The sequence below is a fragment of the Rhea pennata genome, chromosome 20 (assembly GCF_028389875.1).
Source record: "Rhea pennata isolate bPtePen1 chromosome 20, bPtePen1.pri, whole genome shotgun sequence".
NCBI lineage: Eukaryota > Metazoa > Chordata > Aves > Rheiformes > Rheidae > Rhea > Rhea pennata.
This window is the reverse complement of record NC_084682.1, coordinates 5,982,511-5,999,561: the sequence shown is the minus strand read 5'-3', so window position 1 is coordinate 5,999,561 and position 17,051 is coordinate 5,982,511. Positions and strand designations below refer to the sequence as shown.

At 73.8% G+C, this 17,051-nt stretch overlaps 2 protein-coding genes across 2 annotated transcripts in view; both read left to right on the top strand.

Annotated features, from left to right (window-relative positions):
• DPH1 (diphthamide biosynthesis 1) overlaps positions 1 to 1,929 on the top strand; it is a 28,612-nt gene extending 26,683 nt beyond the window's left edge. Inside the window, exon 12 of the mRNA XM_062592580.1 lies at positions 1,719 to 1,929. Within this exon, the coding sequence (XP_062448564.1) occupies positions 1,719 to 1,784 (66 nt within the window). The 3' untranslated portion in view covers positions 1,785 to 1,929. The remainder of the gene's footprint in view (positions 1 to 1,718) is intronic.
• A 10,419-nt stretch (positions 1,930 to 12,348) lies between these two features.
• On the top strand, positions 12,349 to 16,959 carry HIC1 (HIC ZBTB transcriptional repressor 1). The gene is made up of 2 exons (XM_062592521.1): positions 12,349 to 12,617; positions 13,361 to 16,959. The coding sequence occupies exons 1-2, from the start codon at positions 12,566 to 12,568 to the stop codon at positions 15,304 to 15,306; spliced, it is 1,998 nt and encodes a 665-aa protein (XP_062448505.1). The 5' UTR covers positions 12,349 to 12,565; the 3' UTR covers positions 15,307 to 16,959.
• Positions 16,960 to 17,051: the final 92 nt, after the last annotated feature.

Genomic DNA, 17,051 nt, shown 5'->3' with positions numbered 1-17,051 from the left:
TCCCCGGGTGGCACCCTCCAGCCTGCACTGCGGTCCTGCAGCCGCGCGCCCGGCAGCTCCCCGCTCCCTCCCCCGTGTCCCTAAGTAGGACTGGCCAGAGAGAGGCTCCGCAGCAGCTCGCTCGGGTTTTGAACAGGAAAGGACCCAAACGTGTGTGGTAAGTGATCAGGACGCCGTTTATCTTGGTGGTCCTGTCTCTTTTCAGAAAGCTACTTTAGGCAGACTGTGTAGGTGCTTTAAGGGGCAGATAATCTAAACCTGGGGGGCTTTTCAGGATGCTTGGGCACTGCAACTGCCATGTTCTGTTCCCAGGAGGTTTAAAAAGCTGAGTCTTGCCAGGTGTCTTAAGCATCAAGTTAAACAAAATAATAAAAATCAATAAACCTGACCCTTATCCACGTGAGGTGCATGTTGTGAGTAGCAAAGGAAGGAAGCATTTAGCATCCGCTCTGACTGGAGGAGGAAAGTGGCTCCTGCGGACGTCACCGTGGGGCCCTGACAGATGAAGAGGAGGGTGCTCCGGGAATCCTGGCTCCTGCGTCCTGTCTGAGCGGCGAGACGCGTCCGTGTCTGCCCCACGCCACGCAGGCGCTGCTTTTCTCTCCAGCTTTCGACAGCCGCAGAAACAGCTCAAATGCTCCCCCCGCCCCCACCCCTTCGCAGATCCAGGTTGCTTTCCTGTGCTCGCTTTTCTGATACGCAGCCTGTGTTCGTGAGCTTTGCAGGGAGGAAGAGAAACGGGGGGGATTAGCCCTGGGCGGGGAGTCTGGAGAAAAGATTGTCAAAGTTCCCCCCGCTTTGGAGTTGTCCCAAGGATTTGCTTTCCGTCTGCCTTCCCCGCTCACTCTCCCACCCCTGTGTGTGGCCCCAGGGAATGGTTTCTGCCCCCAAAGTGGGGTGCGGAGTTGCTCTCCCTGAGCAGAGGCCCCCACTGAGAGGGGGACCGAGGCGGCCTGGCACCTGGGGGCAGGCACGATGCTGAGCAGCTGGGCCCGGCCTGGGGGGTGGCTGGTGTCACTGGTGGGCAGGGGAAAACCCAGGTATTTGGGCGGAGGTCGAGCCTCCCCCCTCTGTCCCCAGCCAGGGCTGTTTCTATCCCCTGCAGCAGCCTTCCGAGCCCTTTGCGTGGTGCTGGCCTTGGCCCCGCCGTGGCAGCCGCGGGGCTCCCTGGGGCGCCGGGCAGCAGTGCCTCTTCACGCGGGCCATGTCCCCGGGGCTCCGTGCCGTCCCCTGCGCGTGGCGGACCGAGCCCAGGGCTCCGAGCAAAGGCGCTGCCTGGCTCGTGCCTCTGCCCTGGGGACGGCTTCGCTCCCGTTCCCTTGCGGTGCGCGCCGAGGGCTCCAGCCCTCTCCCAAACCCAGAGCTTTCCGGGAAGGGCAGGAGAAAGACGGTAACGGTTGCTTAAAGCAAGGACCGCTGCGAGCGCTGTGCCCGCCGCCCTCTCCCGAGCCTCCCGCTCCACGCGGATCCCCTCCCCGTGTGCCGGTGCTGACTCAGGCCCTCCTCCGCGCCGGCGCCGCACGCGCTCGCCCCGGCTGGGCGCTGCCAGGGCCGGGCCCGCCGCGCGAGCTCCTCGCCCGCCGCCCGCGCGGGGGCTCGCCGAGCACGGGCACCAGCTTCCGTGAGCTGCGCTGGTGATGTCCCGCGGAGCCTGGCATCGGGAGCGGATCTCGCCGCGGTTTGAGCCTTACTCATCTCGCTCTTTTCCTCCGCTCTAGACACGAGTGCCGCGACGTGCCGAGCCTGACGCAGATGGCTGGGGAGGGGGCGCTGCTGGAAGGTGACGTGTTTCGCAGACGGTTATGCAACGCGGCTCCCCCGAGTCCGCACGCCGCTCCGAGCCTGCGAGGAGTTGGGAAGCGGCGTGCTCGGCGGGGCCGCGGGCCGGGCGGCGGAGACGGCGGCGCCGGGCTCGGGCGAGCCGGGAGGCGGCGGGTCGGCAGCGAGACCTCGGGGCCGCCCCTGGGCCCGCTGTCCGAGCGGGGCCGGGCCGGCAGCACCGGCTCCCCCCACTCGCAGAAGCTTCCAGTTGTGGCTGAGTCACTCCTGCTGTAGCTCCTTTTCTCCTTGTTTTTGATGGAAGTTTTCCATGGAAACCCACGCTGGGCTGGGCCGCTGGCTGGGATAAACACATGGCTGAATCACAAAGGCCGTTTCGCCAAGAGCTGTCAGATGGTAACAGCAGCGGGTGCTGCATGCAGACCCCACGCGCCAGGGCCGCCGAGCTGCCTTCTGCGCAGGGGCGACTTTTCCCTCGCCGGCCTCGTGGGCGCCCGCTGCCCCAGGCAGCTCAGCCGCCCCCAAAGCCCCCCGCGACGCTCCCGCCGCGTCGGCTGCCGGCTGCTGCCGCGAGCCGGCCTCGGCGCACGCGGGCTCTCCGCACTCCCCGCCGTGCCGAAGGCAAGGGAGGGTGGCGCCGGGGGCCGGTGCTTTCCCTGGGGCCCCGTGCTGCAGTGCAGAGCGGGAAAGAGCCCAGCCCTCGGCTGCGGGGCTCTGCAGGGGTTAGAGCGGTGCCTGGAGCTCCCCAAGCACGAGCCTTCCCGGCCCCGCCGGCCGTGTACCGGGCGCTGCGGAAACTCGCTGCCGAAGTGCTGCGAGCTGCCGGGGCGCAAGCGCTAATCCTCAAGCGCACGGCCAAGGCCAGGCAAGACTGACGCAACCGCGTGTCTCTCGGCAGGGCGGCAGCGCCCCAGTATAGACCAGTACGAGCGCTTTCCTGGCGTGTAAATAGCAAATACAGCCCGGCCTCAGCCGTGGCGGGGGAAGGCTTCGCGTTCCTCCCCAGCACAGGCACCGTCAGAAGCGCGCCGTGCTGAAGAGGAGCACAGGAGCTGGCCGGCCTTTTTATCCCCCGGCATTGACATCTGGCCGAAGGCCCGGCTGCTTGGAAATGTGTCGGAAGCCGAGTTCCAGTGTCAGCGAATCCAGGATATTTTTAAGGACTCGTTTGGAAGGAAAATTAGTTCCAGTGTGTCAGGGAGAGAGATTTGGCTTTCAAAACAACAACACCGCAGCCCTGCTATGCTGCGCCTTCCCGGGGCCATAGTGTGGGGGGGACCTTCTCCGACGGGCTGGCGAGCGCAGGGCCGAGCTGGGCCCGGCGCTGGCTGCCTGCGGGACGGGCTGCCCCACGCGCGGCAGTGCTCGGCCTTCCCGTAGGGACGTGCTGGGATGGACTTTCAGGATTGTCCTTTGGCTGCGAAAAATCCAGAGCTGCACCACTGCCGCCGTGGCATGGACCTGCTGCGACGCTGCTGCCGCTGGGCCCCTGCGGACACTGGCAATGAGGTTTTTTTATCCAGAGGGAGGAGGGTGTTTGGGCAACAAGCTGCACCTCTGCAGCACCCGGTGCCGGCGACGGGGCCGTGCGGGCTGGCGTGGGTGTCCCTCCCGCCGGCCGCTCGCTCGCTGCCCTCTGCGAGGCGACGTTGGTCACTGGCTGGGCCGCGCTGCGGCCGTGCTAAGGCAGAGAGAGGGCAGCGTGCGGCAAAGCCCCAGCACCAGGGCAGGGTGCCGCCGGCAACTGTCGGACCTGGCGCCAGCCGTGCGCCCAGCCGCGGGCTGCGCTGGCCCCCAGTGGGGACGAGCAGGCAGGGTGCTCCCAGCACCCCCCCTGCAAGGGGTTGGGCACGTCCAGCGCCCCCCCCCCCCCCCAGGGTCTCTGCCCTCTCCCTCCAGTTATCCCCATCGCCCACGGGTGGCTCTGCCTCCACTGCCCCCCAGGGCGGCGCAGACGGGTCGTCCTCCCCCCCCCCCCCCCCGGGCCTGCCCGGCCGGCTCCGGTCGCCGCCGGCTGCCGAGGGCCCGGTGCCGGGGCAGGCAGGGCCGCTCTGACCTCGCCGCTCAGGAATCTCCTGGCCGCGCCGGGCGGGTTGTGCAACCTGCGACCGCCCCCGGCCCCCGCCTGCCGCAGCCCGGCCCGGCCCGGCCCGTCGGGCCGGGCTCAGTCCCGGCCGCGCCAGCCCCGCGCCGCGCCGCGCTGCCGGGCCCGGCGGAGACGCGCCCCGGTCCCCCCCCACCCCGCCACAGCGCGCACCGGCGGGGGGGAACCGGCGCTCCCCGGGCCGGGCCCGGGACTGCGAGCGGGGCCGGCGCTGCCAAGGCGCTTTCTGGCGCCGGGAACCGCTTCCAGATGCGGCGGGAGGAGCCCGGTGGGGACGGACCGGGGGCACCGGCGGAGGGGCAGCGGCCCCCCCCAGCGCCGCCGCGGCGAGGAGGGCAGGTGAGGGGCTGCTGGCCGGCCGGGGGCTGGGGGGGGGGGGCCCGCCGCTCCGCCCGGTGCCCGAGGAGGAGCCGCCGCCGCCCGCCCTCCCCGAACAGTAAGAGTTGATGTGCGGCGAGCTGCACCCTGCATGTGAGCTCCTACTGCCCCGGGAGGCGGGCCGTGCCCCGACGGCAGCGCCGCGCCGCACCACCGGGCCCCTCGGCGCCCCGCTGCCCCGCCGGGCCGGGCCGGGCCGGGCCCTAGCTGGGGCTGGGACTGGGGTCGGGGCTGGGGCTTGGGCAGGGCCAGGACGGGGACCAGGGCGGGGACCGGGGCCGGGGGCCTCCTGCGCGGGCCGGTGCCCGCCGAGGGGACGGTGCTGCCCGCGATGCGAGTTCGCCGGGCCCGGCGACCATGGCTGTAGACTGTTACCCCCGCCAGCAGCACAGTAACAATCTAAAGCCACGGTCGCCTGGGCGACGTCGGGGAACCGGGGGCAGCCGGTGCCTTGGCGACGGCGAGGAGGCGGCCCCGACGAGTGGCGTCGGGACGGGGGGGGGGGGGGGGGGGGGACGGTGTGCGCGGAGGAGGGGGGGGAGGGGGGCGCCTGTCCCTTGCACCACAACCCTGCCCCGCTGCCCGGCCCTCCCGCGGGCCCACGCGTGTCCGCCCCGCCGCAGGGGCTTCCTCCCTACCTGACCTGCAGCGGGGGCGTCCGCCGTTGGCGGGGGGGACTCCGCGTCTGCGGGAGGGGAAAGAGAGAGCGGGGTCAGGCGGGCCCCGGGAGCGCCCCGTCGGCGCGGGGAGCCGCTCCCCGACGGCTCAGCACTAGGGACAGCTCCCGGCGGCGCGGCGGCGGCCCGGTGCCCCCCGCCCGGCGGCGCGGCGCGGCGGGCCGGGGCCGGGGCCGGGGCCGGGGCCGGGGCCGGGGCCGGCGGTTGGTCATGCTTCAGTAGCCATGACTGTAGACTGTTACTGTCCTGTCGCCTACGCAGCAGTAAGCAGTCTAGAGCCAAGGTGCCGACGCGCTGACTCGGGGTCTCCTCGACGGGGTCTCCACGCTCTTCCGACGCCCTGGGCTCGGGGGGCGGGGGGGGGGGGGACGGAAGAGAAGAGGGGCAGCCCGGGGTGAAGGCGATCAGCCCCTAGCCGGGGGGGGAGTGGGGGGCTGAGCAGCACCAAGGGCAGCGCTGCGGCCCCACTCGGGCGTGGGGAGCCCCAGGGTGCACGGCAGCACCCGGACGGGGCGCTGCGTGGGGTGCGGGGCGCGGCGGCCCGCGGCGCCTCTCACCGTGGTGTCCCGTACCCAGGCGGGCCCTACACCCTGGGCGGGGATGTCCGTGGTCCGGGGGAGGGGTCAGGTGCGGGCTGGGGCGGCCCCGTCGGGGCCGGATCCGGCGACACTCAGAGGAGGAGGCGTGCTGGCAGCACCGGGGCTTTAATAACAACGGCAGCCCACAGCGGCGGGGGGCCGCCGGGGACCGGCGGGAGGGGGGTGCGGTGTCTCATCTCCCCCGCAAGGTGCCGGCGGCCGGGAGCGGACGGCCCCGCCGTGCGCGCCCCCGGGGCGGCTCCGTGCTCAGCGCCCGCCCCCGCGCACCGCCCCCGCCGGCGCCGCGCAAAGGCCCCGCCGCCCCCGCGCACCGGGCCCGCACGTGGGGCTGCGCCAGCCGCCCCCGCCCGCCGCAGAGCCCCCCCCCCCCCCCCCCGCGCTCCCGCCGCAGCCCGCCCCGCCGAGGGGGGCGGCGGGGCCCGCCGTGCCCGGACCCGCAGGTGCAGGTGCGCGGCGCTGGGGGCTGCGCTGCCCGCTGCCGTCCCCGCCGCGGGCTCCGGCCCTCCTTACCTGCGGGCGAGCCCCGCCGGTGCCTTACCTCCTCGGCGCCCCGGTGTGCCGCGGCCGGACCCCGCCGCCGCCGGTGCCGCCGCCGGTGCCGGTGCCGGTGCCGGTGCCGCGCAGCTCCCGGCGGGGGACGGCGCCGGTGGCGGTGCCTGCGCTGTCCGCAGCGCGCGGGGCTTTTATAGGATCGGGCTCGTAGTAACGGGGATCTCGGCTCATTCATAGAAAAGCATCAACCTACACAATGACGTGAGCGCTACGTCAGCGAGGAAATTTAGGGAACGGGAAGACGCTACTATTTATATCGGCGGGGGGGGGGGGGGGGGCAGCGATCGGGTGCTGTGGTCGGGGGTCCGGGCTGCACCGGGCCCGCTGCTCTCGGGGGCGCAGCCCGGGGCGGCCGCCGTCCCCCGCACCCTTCTGCGCCACCTCGGCCCCGCTGCACCCCCGTGGGGCCGCGCACCCGTGGGGCGCTTGCGGAGCCTCCGGCCGCCCCGACGGCTGCAACGCACACACACCCCCCTGCCTGCCCCCAGGCCCGAGCGACACCCCCCCCCCCAAGCACCCGGCGGTACCGCAGCCGCCCAGGGGGCCAGCCCCACCGCCCCGCCAGGCTCACGCCGTGCACCCCATCGAGGCCTGCCGGCAGCGCCATGGGGCTGGCAGTATGGGGCCTGCCTGGGCACAGCCACGGCGGGAGGGATCATGCAGGATTGGGGGGGGGGGGGGTGCCACGGCCGGGTGCCAGCACCCCCCCGCCCACCTTGCACCGTGCCTGCACCCAGACCAGGCCTGGCTGCCGCTACCCCCGGCCCCAATCCTGCCTCCTGCAGCCCCGACTGTGAGGCGACCCCCCCCCCCCCCCTTTCTGGTGCGGTGAGGGGCTGCGAGCACCCGTGGGTGCCCCGCAGATCGACACAAGCGGGAGGGAACGGGGGAAAGGCCTGCGTGGGGTGACCGGGAGCGCTCACACTGCAGTGCCCGCTGCCTGGGGGTGCCGCCGGCCGCCCCGGCGGGCTCTCCCGCGGGCGCTCCCGGGAGGCCTGGCCGCCCCTCCCAGCCCCGGTGCCGACCCCCGGCGAGGGGGGTGGGGGGCGCCGACTCCCCCCGTTCCTGCTGGAGGCTTCTGACCTCACGCCGTGCACGGACGGAGCATCATAGCGTCGCCCCGGCAACAGCGGCGTCGGCGCTGACAGCAGCAGCGCTGCCGCTGCCGCGGCCCCTCGGCTGCCTGCGCCCCCCCGAGCCCCCCAGGCTGCACGGGAGCGCTGGGTGCTCCTCGGCACGGGGTGCTCCCACAGCCACGCCGCCCTCCCGGAGCTCAGGGTCCCATTTCCCCTCCCCCGGGGCGCCCCGAGTCCACCCCCGGGGCTATGGGGCTGCGGGGTGCCCTCCGCGCCGACCCCCCTCCCCCTCCCTGGTCCGCCGCCCAGCAGCGGCAGCAACGGCAGCGGCGGCGGCGCCCGCCCCGTCGGGGCTCCGGCGTGGAGGGGCCGCTGCCGCAGCGCTCCCCGCCGCAGCCGTGACTCAGCCCCGGCATTAGTCAGCACCGGGCCCGGCCCACCGGCACCGGCTGCGCAGCGCCTCCCCCGGACCCGCCGCCGCCCCCTCGGGGCCCGGGGGCCGCTGCCCCGTCCCCCCCCCTCCCCGCCCCGCTGTGCACCGGCCGGAGCGGCGGCCCCCGGGCCCCGAGGGGGAGTCGGCGGCGGCGGCGGGGGAGCGGCCCCGAGCGCGGCCCGCTGCTGCCATCTCGTGGGCCGAGCAGCGAGCGACGCTGCGGGGCCCCCCCCGCCCCCTCCGCCGCTGGGGCACCAGCATGGGCAGCCCCGGCAGGGACGGGACCCCCCCCCAGTCCCCGCTCTCCCCCCCCCACTCCCTGCCCCGCAGTATCCATCGCGGGGAGGGAGCAGCCTGCCCCCCCACGATGGCAGGTGCGGGCAGTGGGGTGGGATGGGGGCTATTGCTTTTGCGGGGTAAGTGCCCCCACTCTGTTTGTGGGTGACTGGGGCAATTCCCGGCTCGGACTGTGGAGATGCTCCCGCGTGCCGAGGTCTCTGGGGGAAGGGGGTCCCCAAGGGGCCTGCAAGGATGCAGGCTGGGAGGCCCCTTCCTGAAAACCACAACGTGAGGAATGAGGCCCCACAGGGAAGATGTCCTCGCCTGTCAGAGCATCACCCCGCGGGGAAGGTCCCCGGGTCCTCAGCGCATCAACCTGCAGGGAAGGTCTCCTCACCAGCTGGAGCATCATCTGGCAGGAAGGCCCCTTGCCTGGCTGAGCATCACCCTGTGGGGAAGGGTCCCCTCGGCTGAGCGTCGCCCACGGGGAAGGTTCCCTCACCCATCAGAGCATCACCTGGCAGGGAAGGGTCCCCCTGTTCAGCTCTCTGTTGCCCCACAGAGAAAGTCCCTTTCATCCCCTGAGTGTCACCCCACAGGGAAGGTTCCACCCTGCCCCTCCACGAGCATCACTGTGCAGGGAAGGGCCCCGTACCCAGCTGAGCACCATCCTGCAGGGCAGGTCCCCTTGCCTGGCCAAGCATTGCCCCCAGGGAGGGTCCCTTGGTCCCCTGAGCATCACCCACAGGGAAGGTGCCTTTGGCCCCCCGAGCATTGTCCCGCAGCTGCCGCAGGAGATGCAGGCCCCACTGCGGGCTCCGCCGCCTCCAGCCCAGCCGCCCAGGCTGGCACCGGGCGTAGAAAGCGCCGAAGCAGCTCCACCTTCTCCACTGCCCTCCAGCAGCTCCACAGCAGCCCGGGCAGGACGTCGGCACTGGGGCACAACCTCCCTCCGCGCCTGGGCTCCCTCCTCCCTGCCTGCGGCTGCCGGGGCCCAGTGTGTGCGGGGGGGGGACTCGTTGCACGGGATACACCGGGCACCCTGCAGCACCCGCAGGGCACGCACACGCCGGACCTGGCAGCCTCACCACTGCCGGCGGAGAGGAGCTGGCCCTCGGCTGGGGTGGGACGTTGCTTGGTGGCTGCTCCCCGCCGGCACCCGCTTCCAGCAGCCCAGCCGAGCAGGCCCCACCACCAGTGTCCTCGCTGCCACTCCCTGGCATGCAGCAGGGTGGGCAGCACCCACTGCCGCAGCCCTGAGGCGGTCACCTGAACTTCTCGCAGCACCTCACTTGTGTCACGAGTTTTGCAGTCTCAGGCTGGCAAAGCTGGCATGCCGCAGGGCCGGGAGGCGCCGTGCACAGAGGGGGCTGCCGGCACAGGCCCCACGGGGGTGGCCAGCGGCATTTCAAGTAAAAGGAGCTGCTGACACCCCCACCACCTTCCCGTGGGTCCGGTGGGGTGAGCAGGCTCCGTGCAGCCCAGGCCCCCTGTGCCAGCTCCCCGCATGCTGGTTCCGTGGGCCACGGTGGCACGATGGCCGCGGGGGACAGGAAATGCCCCCAGGAGGGCTGGGAGCGCGTGGGGCTGACGCGCAGCGTGCTGGCGTGCCGCGGCACCGCCAGGAAAATGAAGTGCGAGCTGCCACCAGGGGCTCCAGGCTCCGCACAGCGAGCGCCGCGGCTCAGCTGGCCAGCGCGCGCCGTAATCGAACACATGTGTGTGGGCTTCGGGGAGAGGCTGAGCTGGGAAGCAGGGCCCTGCGGAGACCAGGGGCTGTATCCTGTCCAAAAGCCCGGGTCCCACATGAAGCCAGGCATGCGAGCGCGATCCAAACCACAGCTGGATTTGAACCGAATCTCCCAGCATCTGGGCTAATTTGCTGCTCTGTGATTGATCGTGGGGAGGGGGCACAGACGGGAGACGCTCCAGCTCAGACCTCCCAACAGAGCCAATGACTTAACCAGAGCTGTTTCCAATCTGCTCAGCACATTGAGGCGAAAATGCCCCTCTCCTGCACGCTGCTGTTGGCCGGCGCTGGCTCTGCCTGCGGCCCCGGCGGCGCGGCCGCCGCCGCACTTCCCAGCTGCTCCCTGCACTGCAGCCCCGCGGGACCGTGGCCAGGCAGCGACGGAGCTGCGGGGGGCTGAGCACGTTGGCACCCCGGGGCATCGCAGCAGGGTGCAGGGCCTCGGAGGGTGTTCGGGGAGCCTGGGCTTTCCCCTGGCTCCTAGCGCAGGATGTGGCCACAGCAGCGGCCCAGTCCAGCCTTTCCGGATGATGCCGTTGCCGTGAGAATTGCCCCCAGGCCCTCAGAGCATGGGAGAGTGGGAAGGGAGGGGGGCAGCTGCCCATCACCCTGGCATTTGGGCATCTCCAGAAGAGAGGGGAGGAAGCCAGGGAGGAGGAGGGGGGATATTATAAGCCAAGGTACGGGTCTGAGCCCACCTCTACCTGCCGAGCCTCAGCGCCCCGCTCTCCCTGCAGGCACCGCCCCGTCCTCCTGCTCCCGGGAGAGCCGGGCAAAGCTGCAAACAAAGTGGAAGAGTTGAAAGTCTTCCCCTTCCGTCCCCCTCGGGCCCTCCGGCTCCCTGCCTGTGCCCCCGCGGGCTGCGGCATCACTCACCAGGTAGCGGGGGCAGCCCGGGGTCCCTCCTCGGCCCCAGGGAGGCAGCTGTCTCCGAGCCGCTCGCTGCCTTGATTTATGCAGCGCAGCCCCATAAATTACCGGGACGGAGCCCGCGGGAGCCATCGCTCACAGCAACGTCCAGAGCTCGCTGCCAGAACCCGAAACATTTCCAGCCGTTAATTGAACAGGAAAAAAAGGGGGAAATTAGTGTCCGGGGAGCTGAGATTAAACCGTGTGTCTGAAACGAGGGTCGCGCTTGTCCCGCTCTCGGGATCCAGCAGGCACAAGGCGCAGGACGGCCTGGCCGCCGGGGGTGCCCGGGACGTGCCACCGCGGGGCTGCCGCGCTCGCCGGCACACGGCCACCCACGTCCGGGCCCCCGGAGCGGAGCGTGCCGCCTACACGGCGAGCCGGAGGGTGCCGGCTCCGACCCACGGACAGGATCCAGCCGAGCGGCAGCGAGCTGGGGCACGACAGAATACATCCGGGGGGGGGATGGTTGCGCCCCAGCCCCTGCAGAGGGGCTCGGACGGTGCGGCAGGCCTGGAGGCGCGGGCAGGGGCCGGTGGCAGCATGGCCCTTGCTGCGGGCACGTGCGTGGCCTTGGCTGGAGCCGCAGGTCCGGCGGCCCCGGGGGTGGCGGGGGGGACGGACGGGGTTGTGCAAGAGGCCGCAGCCGTGAGAAAGGAGAAGTGAAAGCGCGAAGCGAGAGGCAGCTCCGCCAAGGCCCCGCGGCTGGAGGCACCCTGGGCTCCAGGGTCCCCTGTGGGCCCCTGCCCCATGGCCATTTTGGAGGGGGGGGTGGATGGAGGAACGGGCCAGGAGGAAAGCGGGGTGCTGCCTCCACTGCCCCCCGCGAGCCCGGAGCCCGTGCGGACCCCAGCCTGGGCCGGGCCGCACTGCGCCATCGCCCACGGGCGCAGGGCTGCGTACCCCCTTTTCTGCGCTCCTCCAAGGGGAGCGCATTAGGGGGGGTGAATCCCCCCACACACACACTGTAAAGCACCTGCACCCGTGGGCACCCACTAGGGTCCCTCCACGGCCCCCAGCCCCGATGGGGCCCCCGTGGGTGGCCCTCCCCGCGTGGGGGGCACCGAGGATGCATGGGGGGCACAGCCGACAGGGGGCAGCGACCCCAAAACCCGCGATCGCCCCCCCCTTTCCCTGACTGCAGATGCAGCCCCGACGGGGAGCGGGGGCCGGAGCCGCGCCGAGCGGAGAAGCGGCCACGGGGGCGCCCCGACGCGCGCCGCGGGCCCTGCCGAAGCGGCGGCGGAGGCAGAGCCGGGGCGAAGCGCGGCGCGGCGCGGCGCGTCCCGTCGGGGGCCGCCGCGCACCTGCGCGGGGGGAGGAGCCGCGGCCCCGACGGGCGGCGGCGGCGGCGCGCACCGGACGCCGCTAGGTGGCGCCCCGCGAGCGGCAGCGGCCCGCGGCGGCGGCGGGGCCCGCCGAGGGCGGCAGCGGAGGCGCCGGGGCGCTCCGAGGTAGGTGCCGCCGGGCAGCGCCGGCGCTCTCCATCCCCACCGGGGCGGCCCGCGGGGCTCCGGGGCGCCGGGGGGACCCTTCGGGGCTGGGCTCGGCCTGGGGGGCGCCTTGGCCCGGACCCAGCGAGAGGCGCCGGGAGCCCCTTCGGGGCTGCCTCTGGGTCCGGGCGAGGGCTCCCCCGGCGGCGCCCGCCGCTCCGGGACCCCCGAGGGCGCGGCGGGGCCGGGCGGGAGGAGGCGCCCCCGCTCCTCCCGCGGCCGCCGGGGCGGAGGGGAAGGGGGGGCCCGGCCCGGCCGTGCCCCGCCCGGGGAGGGGAGGAGGAAACCTCCCGCCGTCCCTTTAACAGCCAGCGGCGCTGCGCGGAGTTCAGGCCGGGGTCAGGGGGAGTTCGCAGCCCGGGCTTCACCTCCGCGCTGGCGGCGCCGGGAGCCCCGAGGAGGAGCCGCCGCCGCCGCCCGCTCCGAGGGGCGCTCGGCCGGCCGGGAGCGCGGCAGCGGCGCGGCATGGAGCGGCGGCGGCCGGCGGCGGGCAGCGCCCGGCGGCGCCCCCGGGGCTGAGCCCTCTGCGCGGGGCCATGAGAGTCCACCGAGACCTCGGCTGGCTGGCGGAGGCCACCGGGCGCCCAGGTAACCCCCGGCTCCGCGCCCCCCCCCGCCTCCTCCCCTTTCCTTTTCCCCTGGCCGCGCACCTGGGCGGGGGGCCCGGGACCGGAGCGGAGGCGGGGAGGGGAGGTCCCGTCCCCCCCGCCCCGTCCCATCTCGTCCCGTGCCGTCCCGTGCCGTCCCGTCCCCCCGCGGCCGGCGGCGCTCACCTCGCAGGGGGGAGAGGAAACGGGGGCGGGGGGCGCCGGGGGCACGGCCAGCCGCCTCCCGGCACCGGGGCGCATAAGAGGCGGCGAAGCGCCGCGGGGAGCCGGAGCGGCGGGCGCGGCGCAGGTAACGGCGAGCAAGCGGGGCGAGCGGCTGCGGCGGCCGCTGCCCGCGGCGCTCGGCGGGGCGGGCGGCCGGGGCGGCAGGTGGGAGCGGGGCCCCCGGCACGGCCCCGGGGCGGCGGGGCCCGGGCGCGGCGCGGCGCTGGAAGCGGCGGCGAGTGATGTCACTTTCTCCAAATGCCTCCGGGGGTTTTAACCCCCTCCCCGCCCCCCCGGCCGGCGAGAAGCGAGCCCCGATATAAGCGGTGGCACAGGCGAGCCGGCGCGCAGAGCAGCCGGGACGCGGCGGCGTGCGCTGCCGGCCCCCGCCGGCCCCTCGCCCGCTTCGCCGCTCGCCCACCCGCCCGCCTGCCGCCGGGGCCCCCCGCGCGCCGCGCGGGTTGAGTGCCCCACGGCGTGGCCGGCCGCCCCACGGCGCTCACCGGCCGCGTCTTGCAGGGCGGCGGGCGAGGAGCGCGATGCTGGACGCCATGGAGGTGCCGAGCCACTCGCGGCAGCTGCTGCTGCAGCTGAACACGCAGCGCACCAAGGGCTTCCTGTGCGACGTGATCATCGTGGTGCAGAACGCGCTCTTCCGCGCGCACAAGAACATCCTGGCGGCCAGCAGCGCCTACCTCAAGTCGCTGGTGGTGCACGACAACCTGCTCAACTTGGACCATGAGATGGTGAGCCCCGGCATCTTCCGCCTCATCCTGGACTTCATCTACACCGGCCGCCTGGCTGACTGCGAGCCGGGCGGCGAGCAGAGCCTGGGCGCCGTGCTGGCCGCCGCCAGCTACCTCCAGATCCCCGGCCTGGTGGCGCTTTGCAAGAAGAAGCTGAAGCGCAGCGGCAAATACTGCCACCTGCGCGGGGGCTACGCGCCCTACAAACTGGGCCGGGGGCTGCGCGCCGCCACGCCGGTCATCCAAGCCTGCTACTCGGGCACGCCGCGGCCCGTGGACCTGCCGCCCGTGGAGCCGGCGGCGCCGCTCAACACGCAGTGCGGCGAGCTCTACGCCTCGGCCTCGCAGGGCGCCCCGCTGCACCCGCACGGGCTGTGCCCGCCCGAGCGCCACTGCTCGCCGCCCTGCGGCCTCGACCTCTCCAAGAAGAGCCCCACCGGCCCCTCCGCCCAGCTCCTGCCCACCGACCGCCTGCTGCCCGGCGAGCCCCGCGAGCCCTCGCTGCCCCCGCGGCACGACAGCCCCCCGGTGAGCACCGGCCTCCTGGCCGGCCACGCCGTCGCCTACAAGGACTCGCCGCCGGGCGGCGAGCCGGGGGGCCACCCGCACGCCGCCGACCCCTTCCGCGGCACGCCGCCCTGCGCCGAACCCCCGCTGCCCCGCGCCGACGGGCGCGAGCTCATGTACCGCTGGATGAAGCACGAGCCCCTGGGGCCCTACCTGGACGAGGGCGAGGCCGAGAAGGAGCTGGAGCGGGAGGAAAAAGCCGACTCGCCGCCCGCGGCGCCGCAGCCCCGCTACCCCAGCGTGGAGAGCAACGACCTGGAGCCCGACAACAGCACCAGCGAGGACACGGGCAGCAGCGAGGGCCCCTCGCCCGGCGACGCGCTGGACCGCTACTGCAACCACCTGGGCTACGAGCCCGAGAGCCTGGGCGACAACCTCTACGTGTGCATCCCCTGCGGCAAGGGCTTCCCCAGCTCCGAGCAGCTCAACGCCCACGTGGAGGCCCACAACGAAGAGGAGCTGTATCACAAGGCGGCCGCGGAGCAGGCCGTGCCCTTCCTGGACAAGGGCGGCCCGGGGCTGGGCGACATCCTGCGGCCCTACCGCTGCTCGTCCTGCGACAAGTCCTACAAGGACCCGGCGACGCTGCGGCAGCACGAGAAGACGCACTGGCTCACGCGGCCCTACCCTTGCACCATCTGCGGCAAGAAGTTCACGCAGCGCGGCACCATGACGCGCCACATGCGCAGCCACCTGGGCCTCAAGCCCTTCGCCTGCGACGCCTGCGGCATGCGCTTCACGCGCCAGTACCGCCTCACCGAGCACATGCGCATCCACTCGGGCGAGAAGCCCTACGAGTGCCAGGTGTGCGGCGGCAAGTTCGCCCAGCAGCGCAACCTCATCAGCCACATGAAGATGCACGCCGCCGGCCCCGACGGCAAGGCCAAGCTGGACTTCCCCGACAGCGTCTACGCCATGGCCCGCCTCACCGCCGACCAGCTGGGGCTCAAGCAGGAGAAGGCGGCCGAGCTGCTCTCCCACACCTCGCACTTCCTCAGCGACCCCAAGGCCATGGAGAGCCTCTACCCGCTGGCCAAGTTCACGGCCGAGCACCTGGGGCTGAGCCAGGACAAGGCGGCCGAGGTGCTGGCGCAGGCCCCGCACCTGCACGCCGAGGCCGCCCGGACCATTGAGCGCTACTCGCCGCCCTAGCGCCCGCCGGGGCCGCGCTCCGGCCGCGCCGCGGGGATCCGGGGGCCGCGGCGGGAGGCGCCCGGCCGCCGCCCCCCCCCGGCTCGGAGCCGGCCCCGGAGAACTCGCCGGTGGCGGAGGGTCCCCGGAGCGGCGGGTGCTGCCGGGAGCCCCGGGGAGCGCCGGGCTCGCCTGGAAGAAGCTGATAATTCAGGGACTGGCCTGCGGGCTCGGCCCCGCGGCGGCTCCCGGGACTGCGGCGGCGGGCGAAGACGCAAGCTGTGATGCCGGGCCCGGGCTCGGCCCCGAGGCTTTGGAGGACATGAGCCCGCTCCTTACCTCAGGGCCGTCTCGCGGCCGGCGGGGAGGCCCGCGGCGGCCACCCGCCCGGCTGCCTGCCTGCCTGCCGCCGCCGGGGCTCGGCTCGGCTCGGCTCGGCTCGGCCCGGGGCGCCTGCCGCGACGGGACGTGGACTCGGCCGCCTCCGGCGCCGCGGGCCTGTGAGTAGTCGGCCGAGGGCGGCGAGGCGCCGGGAATGCTGCGGCGAGCGGTTCCCGCGGGCCAGGCTGGCGCACGGGACTGACGGAGGCGCGGGCAGGGTCCGAGGGGGCAGCGGGGGGCCGGGTGGGGCGCCCCGGGGCTGGGGCGGGGGGGAGAGGGAGCGCCGCGCTGCTCCCCGCTCGGCGCTGCCCTGCCGGCCTGAGCCCCGGCGCCCGCGCAGCGCCGGCACCGGCCTCCCGCGGGGGCCCCTCGGCCGCGTCCCCGCCGCCGGCGCAGGGCCCGTCACAGACTGAGCCCCTGGGACCTGCCCCAGCAGGCGCCTCGAAATCAGGGATGCCCCGGGGCCCCGCGGCGGCGGCGGCCTCGGCGCGGGGGCGCGGAGCAGCTCCGGCTGCCCCTCGCCTCTTTCGCCAAAGATCCCCGTGCCCAGAGCGGGCCGGGCTGCCGGGGGGGGCCGCGGGCCGGGAGTTTCCGACAAAGACAAAGCGGTCTGGTTTGTCAGCTACGCCGGCGCGGGCCTGAGCGCCGCCAGGGCCGCGGGAAGGGGCGGCCCGGAGCCGCCGGGGGAGAGGTGCGGGGTGGCCCCCTCCCCGCCCCGGCCGGGCTGCCGGCACCCGGAGCCCCCCCCCCCCCCCCAAGCCCTCCACCGCCGCCCCGGCCTCCCCTCTTGTGCCTTCTGCTCCGGGTGGGCAAAGCCCCCTCCCTGCATCCCGGCCCATCCCGGCCTGCGCCTTCTGCCCGGGGCTAATGTGAAGCTTCCCCCCCCCAACCCCCCCTGCGTCCTCTCCTTTGCACACGAGGCCCCGGGGCAGCGACTGTCCCCGGCCTTGCGGCCACTGTGCCTTACCCCGAGCCGGCTGCTCCTGCCCCGGGGCCACCCCGCGGGGCCACGCTCCTAGCCGGGAATGGCCAGGGGCCGCCCGCGCCGGGGCCCCGCCGGGTGGCCCCGGGGCCGGCAGCTCCCGGGCCGAGCTGCCGTGGGCCCCCCCCCCGCCCCTGGCCCCGCTCGTCCGGGGAGGACGCAGCGCCGGCAGCGGCTGCACCCAAAGCACAGCTGGAAGTGCCCAGCGGGGCCGCCCGGCCCAGTCTGTATCACGTCCGATTTGTACACGGGCTCCTCGCCCTTTTTTTCTATAGTCGAAACCGAACGAGCAATAAAGTGACATTAACACACGCGGCCTCGCGTCCTTCTCTGGGGCGCGGGGCAGCCCCGCCGGGGACGGTGAGGATGAGGATGGCGCTTGCAGGCTCGGCGCTGCGTGGGG

Bases quoted from the DNA above. Each gene is read 5' to 3' on its own strand.
- HIC1 (XM_062592521.1), top strand. From the start codon at position 12,566: ATGAGAGTCCACCGAGACCTCGGCTGGCTGGCGGAGGCCACCGGGCGC. The intron at 12,618-13,360 runs GTAACCCCCGGC...CGCGTCTTGCAG, and splicing joins GGAGGCCACCGGGCGCCCAG to GGCGGCGGGCGAGGAGCGCG.